The sequence below is a fragment of the Pinus tabuliformis genome, chromosome 6 (assembly GCF_031772625.1).
Source record: "Pinus tabuliformis cultivar Carrire ecotype Pingquan chromosome 6, CPIR1, whole genome shotgun sequence".
Taxonomy (NCBI): domain Eukaryota; kingdom Viridiplantae; phylum Streptophyta; class Pinopsida; order Pinales; family Pinaceae; genus Pinus; species Pinus tabuliformis.
This window is the reverse complement of record NC_142292.1, coordinates 1,130,944,632-1,130,959,104: the sequence shown is the minus strand read 5'-3', so window position 1 is coordinate 1,130,959,104 and position 14,473 is coordinate 1,130,944,632. Positions and strand designations below refer to the sequence as shown.

The following is a 14,473-nucleotide window of genomic DNA, read 5'->3' as shown; positions in this document are numbered from 1 at the left end:
GGATGGAATTTGATTCCAAAAAATAAAGAAATATAATCGACACTTTTGATTGGGTAAACTTTTCTTCCGTGTAAAGAAAATAATTAATGACAAAATATGTTTCTAACTTGCCCTAAAAATGTTTCTCTCATCTTCCTCAGACGAAAAGAAACACATTAATGACCCATGACCCAAGACCTTGAAACATTTGGAAAGAGTGAAAACATGCTCCATTACAGACCACCAACCAATTATTACATGTGACATGATTTACCTTGAATAACAATAATAAACAGTGTCCCCCAAATTTCATACACTAAAAACTTAAAAAGTAAAAAATCAGCCACACCTCACCCGCATTTCACTATAGCTACTCCAACTATTTTTTTTTCCCTCTGAGCGACAACCCGTCACACCTCTTGACCACAAATCGAAATCAACCACACCTCACTGCATTTCACTATATCTACTCCAACTAATTTTTTTTTTCTCTAAGCGACAATCCGTCACACCTCTTTGACAACAACCGAAAGTAAGACCGAAACCTTCTTTGGAAAAACAAGACAACAATTTCGATTTCGATCGCGGGAAAGACTACCTCCGGATTTTGTTCCAGACCAAGACCAAGGCCTGGGTAGGCAAAACAATAAATACAACACTAAATCCCCCTAATAACTTGAAAACATTCAGTCCACATGACCCTGGGGGATTTCGTTTATCCTTGTAATAAAGGCTAAATCCATCCTTCACCACACTTATGTAAGTCCTGGTTTCGTTACTTGGCGATCATCACTCCACTGAAGTGGAAAAGGAGAGCGCGTGCTTGCGCTTTGGCAGTGCCATCCACTGGGAAAAAAATCCGAAGCTCGCTGGCAGCTAAGACGAAGGAAAGACAAGGACAGGTACGTACGTGCTCTTCTCCCCGTTCATCTCCTGACCTTGGCATTATGAGTGGGGGGCGGGGCGTATCGTTATGATCTGCATTGTAAAGTAGGAACAAGAAATTGCTTGCTCAGTATTCAAGCTGGCGTGAATTGTACTATATATCTGTTTTGCTAAATCATCAACACCATCACTGGTTGCTACCAATGGAGTCCAGATGCAAGTGCAGTTTGAACCCAACCGGGTACGGGCTCTGCCGATTAATTTTAACAGAGTCGAATAAAACGTTAACAATTAAAATGTTTGAATTTCCCCAAACGTCTATTTTGCGTCCCACTAGCAATTTTCTTGACAGTTTGGTTCTACTTATCTCAGTAGAGTGCAAAAACACACCCAATAAAATATGGGCAAGAAAACTCATTTTATTGTGCGTTACATTTGCAACCTTACTGAGAGCTTATGAGTTCATGAAACAGTAGGAGCAAATGAATCGCTGTTTCCGTCTGTCTTCTTCCCTGTAATGTGGATTCTGCACCGGTGATTATCATTAATTGAGAATTCCGCATCTCTCCTAAGTTCACTTGTTCCAAATAATGGAATTTTGCAGGAAGTAGAATTATCTATTCCAAATCCTCTTGCAATTTGGTGGAAAGAATTTTCCCTTGGGCCCTTTGGTCTTCTGCCTTCCTTGAGTCCGCTGAACTTATTCTGAACGAATGTCCACAACCCAGGTCACAGTTCAGGGTTCAGTCTCATTTCAAAACACTTTAATTCGGATTCGGAAGCACCTGTAAATATTTTTCTTAGGGTGACTTTGCACTCACCAATTAGTTGGGCCAACAGATTAAGCAACTTTTGTAATTGTTGATTAAATAAGTTTCAAGAAATTTCTTAATCTGTGTTGGTAGCTTCTTTAAGATATGGCAACTTGCAAGCATCAGAGCATTTATGATTGTTGTGACCCTCATAGAAAGTGTAACAAATTGCCTTGCGCACTCAAATCAGGTCATCAAGAGGTTTTAATTTTGATGTAAGTACTTGTGAATTTAATGTGTTTGCTAATACCTTTGGCTGTGATAGAGACTGTTGATGAAGGCTTCTGTATATTTAATGAAACAAGTTGAGATAAACATCTTTAATTTTCTATCACTTATTGCCTCATATCAATTGTTAAAGCATTTAACCTAAATGTTATTCTCGTGAAGTTAAATGATGTTTGTGCTTAGCTCATCAATATAACCGACCTGCCTTCTTGGACAGAGATAATGAGCAGTAGCACTTGACACATGCTTGTTGATATACATTCAGTTGAATGGCAAGACGTGGCAATTTATTTTTTTCCTTTCCGGAGAAATACAATTCCCATCATTGTCCTCTGTATTAAAAGTTCAGAGTGAGGAAGCTGGTACCTTGCCAATGTTTTTTGGATTCCCCCCTACCTATTCCACAGAGAAGACAGACATAATGAGCACTTGACACATGCTTGTTGATATACATTCAGTTGAATGGCAGGAGGTGCCAATTTTTTTTTTTTGAATTTCTGGAGAAATAAATTCCCCTCATCGTCCCGTGTATTAAAAGTTCAGACTCTAGAGTGAGGAAGCTGGTACCTTGCCAGTGTTTTGTGGAATCCCCCCTCCCTATTCCACAATTTTCCAGATGGAAGATAGTATTAACAACCAGCTGCAACAGCAGTTGGTAACCCTGCGGGACTTGTGAGCATTGGATCAGACTACTCCCTGAGCATTATGCCTCAGTTGGAATAGTTGAACCAACTGAGATATACATTGGGGGTATGAGATTTTCCAACTTGCCAAGACATTATAGGTTCATATAATAGTCCATTACAAGATCAACATGAACTTCAAATGTCATGTTTCATTGTTATTCATTGGCTGTTATCTCTCAAAGATATAAATAGCTGTAATTTCTCTAGCATTCTCTATTTTTTTGGAAAACTACCTTGGGCATTTTTTTGTAATGACATGTGAATTGAATCATTATTATACGATCTATGCGTCATCCACTTTAACCCTAGGTGATGATGCATTAAGGATGGGTTTACTATCTACCACTATATCAGGGAACCTATTACTAAATCTTGTTCATTGTAGTAAAAAACTGCCATGGTGAAATTCTACATCATTACACCCTTTTATCTACCTTCTGAAGGAGGGTACTCTATCTTGTGTTATTCAGGGACCATATGTTTTTTATTGTTCAAGTACTGAGGTTAGCCTTTCTAGCAATTGGGTTGTTGGTTGTATTGCCAAATAATTGTAGTGACTCTATAAGTATTAAAGTTATCTTGATTTGTGTGTTATTGACAGTCATGAAAAGATAACTTCCTTATATGATAATAGTTGATTGTCGTAACAGTTTAATGACCATAAGGTTGTAAGGGTAGGGAGACATCTTTTTCCTGTTAATTAGGTGAAGTTGTTTCAACTTAGAGCTATTACTAGAAAACCCATAATTGCTACAAAATTTGGGTCTTTATATACCAAACTAACAAAGTTGGGACTGTCTACACCTTTTTTTCTTACACATTACAATTTTTTTCAACCTTGCTAGCCCCACTGTAAAGTCTAAGATTCTGCAAACAAAACAAAATAGAATTGATATATATTTTTTTAAAATACTTTCTTGTGAGGTGGGCAACGATTGCTTGATGTCGTTTTGCTATAGGGTTACTGGAGTGCTCACTATCACCTTCAACCTTGGTGTCCATTGTTATGAACAGAGTTCATAACCGCAACTATATACTCAGAAGATCTGAAATATATAAATATCCATGATAGGACAAATATATTTATACAAAGAATGTTGAATACAAGAGATATGAGATATTGTGTTACAAATGAGGGGGCTCACTTATATACCTAGGCAGGTGCCCTTTCATGATTGGTCACGTCCTTAGAGACATGCCTCTTCAGTAAATAGTTATTGTTTAATTAACTATTATTACATTTATTATTTATTCATATATTTATATTATTTATATATATTTTATTCATAACATTGCCTTCCCCTTTGTTGAGAAAGGTAACTAGTTTCGGTCTTCATAATTGTTGTACTCATCTCCATATGTATCCTATGTAACAAACAAGAAAAGAAAAAGAAAAAGTTATTATATTAAAGCATGGGTTTTATGCTCATTATTGATGGTCTTTTAGAGAACATGCTTTTAGGGTTTGTTAGGTCTTAGGATTTATTGTCATGAGTCAAAGGAGTCAACATCATGTTTATAACACCCTTCCGGGCAAAATGTAATTGTAAAAAGAATTATTTTTGAGTCTAGAAAGTCCTGGAAACTCCAAAAGTACAAGTTAGCCCTGGCAGCATTAAGTCGGCCTAAAGGAGGGAATACGACCCCTTGAGAAGGCTATATAAAGGAGCAGTTTGACCTCATTTGGGACACACTCACTGCACAAATTCGATATATCAAGGAAGAGTTTGATTTGTAGTTGGGAAGCTGGAAGAAGGAGAGCGAAGGTCTAAGAGAAGAAAGGACAAAAATTTATTGTTTTTGGGCTCTATCTCTCTCACATGTGCGAAATTCTAGGGTTTTTGGGCTGCAGGAAGAAGTTGAAGTTGCAGGAGGACGACATGCAGTAACCTGTAGCTGGAGGAGAGAATACTCTATCTAGACCTCGTTGACCTTGGAAAGAGCTGTCTTGCTCTAGGAATGTCTTAGGAGGAGGCTGGATTAGGGTTTTTGAGGAAGCTGCAAGGTCGAAATTGCAGGACGAGTTGTAGTATTGAAGCTAGTAGGTCGAAGTTGTAGTATTGAAGCTGGTTGGTGCATAATCAAGTAAGGACTCGAGGAAGCGCTGACTTGGTAGGAGAAGGACCTGGTCTAGGTTTTAGGTCTTTATATCTCATTTGAAGCAGATTCTACGAAGAGAAGAGTTTTTGGGTTTTCCCCTTGGAGGGGTTTTGCCCTGACTGAGAGCTTAATATCTTTGTCCTTTATTGTTGCTGTTACTGTTCTTGATATTGTTTGATGAAAAGATCTAACTAAAGAACATAAAGAAGATAATTAAGATTCACAAGCAAATATCAAGATTAAAGGAAAATAAGTTTAATAGCTGCCACTTTGCATTTTTCCAACATGGTATCAGAGCTAAGGTGAACAAGGAAGGTAACTGGAAAGACACTAGAAGGAATTATTTGTCAAGGGGAAGAAAAAAAGGAAACTCTTAAGGAAAGTTCAAGAAGGATTGTCTCTTGAAGGATCTAGTTGAAAGGCTCATTGGTAAACCTCTTTAAAGGAAGCATCAAAGGACCTTATCATTCATCACTCTTGGAAGCTGTTATTGGAGGAATCCTAGGGAACATCTTTCAAGGAAGTCTCTTCAAGGATCTTGAAGGCATCAAGAAGGTTGAAGACATCATCAAGGAAGAGGAGCATCTTGATCAGCAAGTAAGTATCATATTATTACATCATCTCTGAATCTACAAATCATATGGGTTCTTTCTGCAAGGAGAGCAACAAGCTCGTAGGAGCATCAAATTATCTGGCATGGAAGAAAAGGGTTGATTTGATTCTCACAGAACAAGAAGTAATGGAGTATGTTACTGGGGAAGTTACTATATCAGAGAAAGACAAGACTCAAGAACTAGAAAAGTACAAGAAAGGGGAAGTTAGGGCACAAAAGATCATAGTGGAATCCATTAAAGATTCTCTTGTTCCATTCATTGGAAATTTGAAGACTTCCAAGGCTATGTATGACAAGCTAGTGAACTTGTATTTCGTAAGTACATCAGGACAAAGGATGTCTTTGTGGAACAGGCTATATATAATGAAGAAATCAAAGGATGAGGATATGGCATCCTTTCTCATGAAAGTCTCTCAACTAAGAGACCATTTATAGGGACTTGGGGAAACAATATATGATTCGGAAGTGACCATATGTGTACTGAATGCATTGCCACGAGAATGGAGTAGTTTTGCAACAAGCATCTACTCCAAGAAAGATTCAACTCCCTTTGATGAGTTGTGGGCTCAATGCATATTGGAGGAATCAAGGATCAAAGTCAAAGATGACAGTAGATCAGATGAGCAATCTCAAGCCTCTATAACCCGAGTCAAGAGGCTGAAGAAAGGGAAATTTGGAAAGTCCAAGAAGAAAGACATGTCCAAGGTTCAATGCTTTAAATGCAATGAGTTTGGACACTTTTAGAGGGACTATCCAAGCCAACAAAACAACAAGAGAAAGGAAAGAAGTGAGGCACACATAGCTGAAGTAATAGGAGAACCGGAGAAGAAGCCAAAGAAGGAATAAGTGAAGGATATTTACTATTGAAGAAGGCCCTTTGGTTATCAGGTTCTCTATGAAGGTTGTTGTTTCGTTTAGGATAATATGCATTATGCAGAACATCATAAAGAGAAGCATATGATAGTGGTCTGTTTAGAATTTACATGATTAAGTTGCTTTATAGAGATCATCTAGATAGATAGATAGACCATTTTTGCATAATGTTCATCCAATTATTATCTAACAATATGTTGGAGGTTGTCTTCTTGCTTAAGTGGATCATCACGATCCTAGGAGAACCATCATCTTGAAAGGTTCTTAGGAGGAGCACTATGACAAGGATAGTATGCATTCCATATAATGTGGAAACAATACTAGTAAAGGGATGAAGGAATGCAATGGGTCAGGTTGTAGGCTCATTTTTAGGGCAGATAGCTAGATGATTGGGTGAACGCATAGGAATGCATGCTTGATGTAAAACTCTGGATAAGATTCATATGTATCGAATCTTGAGTAAAGAAAGTTGGTCATAAAATATGCTTTAGTATATAATACGATGCTTGAAAAAGAAGCTTTAAGACTTTCTCTAGAATATACAACATTGGTTAGCATCCAATATAATCTCCGGAAGAAAAGTTATAACTTGGTAATCAAGTTCGATCTTTGGGCACTCTAATGCAAGAAGGAAGTTTCAAGTGGAGATGGTTGATGAGGATGTTGATGGTACGAGAAGGTCATCATGATGAAGTGAGTTTGATTTGTTTATGATTTGGTTATCTGGTTAACATAAAATTTTGCTACCTGGAATAATGTTGCAGGTATATATAATGACAGTTGAGGCGATTTCAACTGTGTGGATGAAGAATATTGAGGAATTTCAATATTTGGTACCTGGCAACTGTGAAGTCAAGATGTGCACACCTTGGGATTGAAAAGGTAGCAGTGCGAGAAGATAACCTAAAGGTCAAAGGAAGATCACTTTCAAAGGAAGCTATGATCAACTTAAAGTTTGGAAAGGCTCAATACAATGTCTTCATCTATGATAACGAGGATGGAAGTGATAAGCAAGAAGAATGACTTGGAACCTGTCATAAGATTGAAGAGTGAAGATGGCTCCATGATACCATGAAAGGAAGCAAGCTTGAGATGCAAAGGAGAGAGGGAGCCATGCAGCTATGAAGATCAAGTAGTTGGTACTCTTATGAAGACAAGCTATAAGGCTTGTGATGTTGACTTCCCAAATAGAAAGGAAGTTGGGATCTCCTCTAGATTTGAGAGTGAGTAAAAGGAGTCTACTTGAATAGGAGCAAGGGATCTATTCTCTAGTCAAAAAGAGAATAGGGTAGTCCTCTCTGGTTGAGAGGGAGTGATGTTGGACATCACATGTGCATTCTCTTCTTCAGGTGATGAAGAGAGAATGATGGAGGATTGGATAAGCATCTGTGGTTTCCTTGAGGATATAACATCCAAGAAAGGAAAGGTACCAACACTCTTTGAGAATGGGACAACATTCAAGAGAAGAGTGATTGAAGAGGACAAATATTCTTTAAGGACTCAAGATTGGAGATCCAAGATAAGAATAGTCCTAAAAGGACATACCTTGTGGACATTCGGATGGGGTATATACCTTGTAGAGGTAGTGCAGTATCACACATAAAGCCTCCCAACATAATGCTCTTCACATTAATGACAGTGTTGGTCACAGTAATGATGCTTACAGTATGGCTTATCAATCCGACTCTTCTTGTGAGAACTCTTTAGTTGGAGATATGATGTTGTACTAGTTGTACAATTATGAATACCTCCCTCGTTAAGAGGAAATGTTGAGAAATGTAACTAGTTTCGATCTTCATAATTGTTGTATTCATTTCAATATGTATCCTATGTAACAAACAAGAAAAGAAAAAGAAAAAGTTATTATTATTAAAGCATGGGTTTTGTTACCGCTCAATCTAGGAGGGGTCTGGGAGGGACTACTACTAGACTAAGTGACAACAACGGGACAAGGACCCATTGTCACCTTAGTTGATGTTGCCCGCTCTTTACGGACTTTCACCCATGGGGGGAGTCTCGGTATAAAGGAAATCACTAGAAGGGATAAGTCAATGATGAGGTATAAGATGATTTCCAAAGCCCATTCAATGGAGAGGCTCAAATAATAGCTTGCTTGTCCTAAGGGCAAGGTATGGGGCTCTCCAAGAAAGGCTCAAGGGAGGCATAGACCTAGGGAATAGGGATTTTCAATTGTGAAGGGTATCCTAGACCTAAGATTCTCTAAGAAATAAGGAGCCTTAAGTGGCCTTGTGAGATAAGGAATGATGAAGATATGGGATCCCACAAAGGGGTCCTTGGGAGGATCCAAGCTTGACCAAGGGTTTGAGAAATCCTTTAAAGAGTGTTTAAGTTAAGCGAGGATAAGAGAAGGTCACAAGAATAGTTAACTTCATTTGAGTTTTTGGGTAAAGCGATCTTCAAAGTTGCCACTAACAAAAGAAGACCTAGACCAAACAATTTCAGAGTTAGGGCTTTATGTTTCTCACAAACGAACCGTGGGATAGGCCTCCAATTTGGAGGGCTTGTAGGAGACACCCCAGCGCAATTCCTCACCAACTTGCTCTGCAAGATGATGGCTCAAAAGGAATTCACTTGATGCCCTAGCTAAGTCGTCTAGGGTTAGGGCAACAAATTTGTGGAAAAGAGGAAAATGAAGTTTTATGGTGATAACCAAGGATTGAGGTTAGTGCCTAGCCAATTGTGGTCAACGGAGTCAAAGTGAATTTGATTATTGATTTTTTCTTTACCAAGGAATCCCTTTGCAACTTCGCTAGGCTAGAGAAACCCTAGCTAGGTCACAAGAAGGAGTTTATATTTTGATTTGCAGAATTTGATAGATTTTCAATGTCAAAGGTACACAACCTACCCCTAGTGTAATACCCTCACAGTGGAATTTTTAAGTAGACGGTAATTGGGATTTAAAAATTTAAATTTGCTGAAGAATACCTGGGATTGTTTTTGCTGTTGAGGTCGATCTCGGGCTATTGACGCTCCAAATTTGCTTTTGTTACCAAAAGACCAACACCTCCCTACCAAACTAGGCAAAATCTTGGTACCCAGCTCCAAAATACTTCAAATTTGAAGTAATCTGCCCCTCGTGCCCAAAAGCTTCAAGGACAATCAAGGCTGCTCTAACTGTAGTTCTTTACAGTAAGTTCTCCCTTCCTGCACTGCGCTCTCAAGGCAAAAAAAGGATCCCTTCTCCGTCGCACTCCCTTCTCTTTTATTGCTTAGAGCCATCATTCATTCATCCTACACCGCCGTGGCTATGAGGTGAGGATTCTTGTCCCCTGTCCCTTTTCGTGGCTCCTCATAGTGATTTAAGGAGGTAGTCACATTTTGTTTGACACTAATCATTTTATTAATTTACGTAGTCCCTTTTCATCAGGGTTTATTTAATATTATTTTATTTTTATTTTAATGTTTGATATTTAAGTTAAAAATTAATTCCTTTATAACATCATAATTCTCTTTTAACTTTTAACTTTAATAATTTAATTTAGAACCTTTAGGTTTATATATATATATATAATTTCTTTTATTTAATTAAATTCTTTTGTATTAATATATTTGGAATAATGTATTAGTTATTTTATGGTGGTGGTATAACAAGTATTCCATAAATATATATTTATTTGATTCTGGCGAGTTTAGGTATTTACCTTGTATGTCAATAATTCATTCACTGGACTTTTATAAATGGTTTGCATATATACTAATGCAGCATATGCGATACATGCATATGTAGCTATCATATGCATGTCTCGTATGCATGCTAATATTTACGTTTTGTTTGTAAATTGTAGGTGGGTCATTAAATACACCCCTCCTTCAGAAAACTTCGTCCCGAAGTTATACTTTATGTAGTATATCAATAGTTATTTAATGATTAGTATAATTATGTAGGATTTGAATTTTGAACATTTATAGTTTTACAAGCTTAATAGTCATACCTTGCCCTTGCTGGGTTCCCAAGCTATTCTAGAATCACCCTATCCTTCCTAATCTTTTTCGCTCCCATCCTATCCGTCTTTTACTGGAGTATGCCATGGTGTCAGTTATACTGATCTAACCATTCATAGGTTCTAAGGATGACAGCATCGACTATATCGACTTGATTTCCTAGCAAGCATCCGACAGTCATCATCACACGTCTAGGGGAGCGTGACTCGCACAGTCCTCCCATGACTCCAGGTTTTGGAGGATAAACGGTGGGCAATACCTCCACCCCTCCTTTAGGATCAGGGTCAACACCCTATCATGGAATCTTATTGAGCCTTAATTGTCCTTGGAGCTTTTGTCATCACGTGGTCATTTGGTAACGATGCTATCTGCAATGTAAACACTTGTCCATACATTATACATATGCTTCAATATTTTCAAAATAATTCATATTTAAATAATAGTTTCCATGTAATTCATATATGTTGTTGTCTACGATATAACGTACTTGGCCATGTCCAACCCATATATCAGTAAGTTAACTTTCATATTAAAATGTAGTCATCCTTTTATTGCTATCTCATCAATCATGTCGATATGCAGAAATGAAACCAAATTATAGATATCTTCATCCATAACATAATCATGATTTAGATTTCACAGGAAGGTTAATTAAATACTAAACTTCATATTGGTATCCATAAAAACAATGTTAATTAAATAACATATTTCATACGGGTGTCCACATACTGGTAGAGTTAAGCAAATAACATATACGATGTACCAACAGAGTTAAGTAAATAATGTATTTCTTATGGGTATCCATGTACCAACAAAATAAAATTCATTTTACATGTGATAGTTCAAAATGATAGTCTTAAGTATCTAACTAAAATAAGTAGTCATATACAAAATAAGGTTTTAAGTTTGTTAAAATCAACACAAGTTGGGATATCTTCGGCATATGGTCTTTGTATCTTCTGAGGTAGTTGATCCAGGGCTATACTTGTCCCACTGGACCTTAATTTAGTCTACCAGACGGTTCTTGAGCTGTCGAACCCTATGTTCCAGTATACATAATGGTTCGATCGAAATTGTAATATCCCGTTTCAGGGATATCCTTCAAACCCAGTAAACTACAACCCAATACGTGTAAATGATATAGTAACTGGGAAGATCAAAAGAAAATAACAGTGGTGCAACATATAATAATATAAACACAAAATACAAGTAGATACTCAAGAAATGCAGAGAGAAATGCTAAGCCATTTTATTATACTGAGCAATGGAATGAGTACAGGAGGTGATCAGAAAGATGGCACCTCGACTTGCTCAATGCAAGTGAAGAAATACACTCAGAATAGTAAGGAAATGGCTTCTCTTTGAACTGCGTCCAAGCTGCCGGAGAACTGCTGTGCTGCTCCTGGAACCAAATGAGATTTGGGGCCGTTCCCCTCCTCAGAAAATGCTGAAACTCTAGAATCTGCCTCTACTCAATAAACCCAGAAAAGCCCAAAAAGCTTTGCAAAAATGGCTGACCCCCGAAAAACGTCTCCTTGAGGACCTACGCAATCCCTCAAGGCTCTGCGCTGCCACAGAATGGAACCCTCCAAAACTCCACCCGAAACTCTGCCAAAATCCTCCAATATGCAAGGGCTGATCCCTTGCTCAATCTCCCAGCTCAAATCCTCCACAAAACCCTCAAATTTGGAACCCCCACCAAAAGAACTGCGTCCCTCTCTCAAGACTGTGCAGTTATAAAAAATGCTCAGTTCCTCCTCACTCCAAAGGCCAATCCTCCTGCAAAACACTGCTGGAAACTACCTTGCCCGAGCAGGCACTCGAAGTCCCCCGGGGCTAAGGGTGAGATCTCCTAACGGAGAACTCGTTGCACTAAACAGCGCTGCAGACAGGCTAAACAACTAGCGTGCTCTAAGTCGAAGTGACTAGCTCAAATGCACATAATCGAATGCCAAAATGAGGAGGCTCCTCTCTCCTTTATAGCGTTGGCCGTTCTCAACCCTAAGGCCCACCTCTTCCAACGTAGCCTTCCTCTTGCCACGTGTTTTTCTCCATCTGCGCAGTCCCTCCAAGTGTCTACATGGTCCTTTGGCCCCCTTGGCTCTCCTTTAAGTTACAACGTTGTGCTACTAGGGAGTGACTTTATTCTAAAAGTGAGTTATGCCCCCCCTTTCCTCACCTTTTTATTTATAAATAACTATAGAAGGCAAAATTGAGCAAAAATCGAATATTCCAATTAGCCATGGCTAATTAGGAATATTACAGTCTCCCCCAACAAAATGTTGCTTGTCCTCAAGCAACTAAAGTGATGGATGCTTCAAAATTTTCTCACTCTCCCAAGTGGCATCCTCATCCGGTAAATTCTTCCACCTCACCAAGAATTCCTAGACCGTCCTGCTCCGTAGCTGCCTCTCCCTGGTATCAATAATAGCCTCTGGCTGCAACACCAAATGCACCTCATCATCCATGGGCGGTAGCTCATCTGTCACTGTCACATGCTGTCCCAATGCCTTCTTCAGGCATGATACATGAAAGACGTTATGAATCTTGCTGCCTTGGGGCAGTTCCAACTCATACGCAACTTGACCAATCCTGCGTATCACCCTGTATGGTCCATAAAAGCGGGGCTTGAGCTTTTCAGCCCCCTTCTGCTTTAGTGACGACTGTCGGTATCGCTGTAATCATAGGTAGACCAAGTCCCCTACCTCAAACTGTCTCTCCACCCGACCCCTGTTAGCGTACAACTTCTGCTAGTTCTGCGCTGTAGCCATATTATCCTTGAGAGCTCGGAGAATATCCTGACTCTCTTGGATCCAAATCTTGGCCCTCGGAGCCTTGCTAGCACCAAACATCACGTCAGCAAAAGATAAAGGTTGATATCCATACAAAGCATAGAATGGTGACATATCGATGGACATGTGATGTGTAGTGTTGTAGCAGTACTCCCCTAGATGCAGCCACTTCAGCCATGCTCGCTGCTGCCCACTGACATAGTTACGCAAGTAGCCCTCCAGCCACTTGTTAGCTATCTCTGTCTGCCTGTCCGTCTATGGGTGATAACTGGTACTCGGTGTCAACTCCGTTCCCACCAACCGGAAAAGCTCCTGCCAAAATCTGCCCATGAAACGGCTGTCCCTATCACTGGTGATGGTCTTAGGAAGACCATGTAACCTGAAGACCTCTCTAAAGAACAATTCGGCCACCTGCGCTGCTGTGTAGTGCGCGGATATGGCGAAAAAATGTGCGTACTTTGTAAGTCGATCAACAACGACAAAGATGCAATCCTTGCCCTGTACCACGGGCAACCTTGTGATGAAGTCCATCGAAATACACTCCCATTTCCCCTTCGGAATGGGAAGAGGCTGCAATAATCCTGCGGGATGGCTTATCGCCCCCTTGTTCCTCCAGCAAACATCGCACTCCCGGACATGCTGGAGTACGTCCTCCTTGAGGCCCTTCCATGAGAACCTCTCTCTAATGGCCCTGTAGGTTTTGGTAAACCCCTGATGGCTGGCCAATGGTGAATCATGTGATGCCTGAATTATCTTCTTCTTGAGCTGAGATCCCTCAGTCAAGAAGATCCGGTCCGTGTAGTAGATGATCTCATCGACCACCTTGTACCTGTCATCCGCCACCTGCCCATCTAGAACCTCACATGCAAATCTGTCCTTGGAGTACTCCACTAAGAGTCGAGCCCTCCAGTCTGTATCCAAGCTCATAAGAGACGTGGCTGGTCTATGTGAAAGGGCATCTGTTACCACGTTGTTCTTACCTTTGACATACTCAATGTCAAAGTCATATGCTTAGATCTTATTGATCCACTTCTGCTGCCTCTCCTGTAGCTGCTTCTGCTCCAAAAAGAACCTGAGGCTGTTGTGATCAGTCCTCACCCTGAACCTGTTACCCACTAAATACTGCCGAAACTTGGCCAATGCATGCATGATGGCCAACATCTCCTTGTCGTATATAGAATACAACCTCTTGTGTGGAAGGAGCTTCTGGCTCTCAAAGGCTATAGGGTGACCCCCCTACATCAATACTGCGCCGATCCCCTCTCCCGACGCATCACACTCCAAAACAAATGGCTGCGAAAAATCCGGCGATACAAGCACTAGGCAGCTACTCATAACCTCCTTGAGCCTGTCAAAGGCTCGCTGCGCTGTATCCGACCAACTGAATGCCCCCTTCCTCGTCAAATCTGTCAGGGGTGCAGCAAGCTATGAGAAACTCTTGACGAACTTCTGGTGGTAAGTACAAATGCCAATGAATCCCCGAAGTTCTGTCATGTTCCTCGGCTTCGGCCAATCTCTGATGGCCCTAATCTTCTCCTCGTG

The 14,473-nt window shown here is 39.8% G+C and overlaps 1 protein-coding gene across 5 annotated transcripts in view; it reads left to right on the top strand.

Moving 5' to 3' along the window:
* Positions 1-481: 481 nt before the first annotated feature.
* The window catches only part of LOC149262861 (peptidyl-tRNA hydrolase, mitochondrial-like), a 160,183-nt gene continuing 146,191 nt past the window's right edge, over positions 482-14,473 (top strand). Inside the window, exon 1 of one of the 5 annotated variants that reach the window (XM_089425339.1) lies at positions 482-885. Coding sequence is in view for 3 of the 5 variants with exons in the window: in XM_089425348.1 (XP_089281474.1) it covers positions 1,068-1,105 (38 nt within the window). In the remaining 2 variants the exon portion in view is untranslated. Of the gene's footprint in view, positions 886-965; positions 1,106-14,473 lie in introns of those variants that run through there. The other 4 variants (XM_089425338.1, XM_089425348.1, XM_089425344.1 and 1 more) reach the window with 4 other exon arrangements.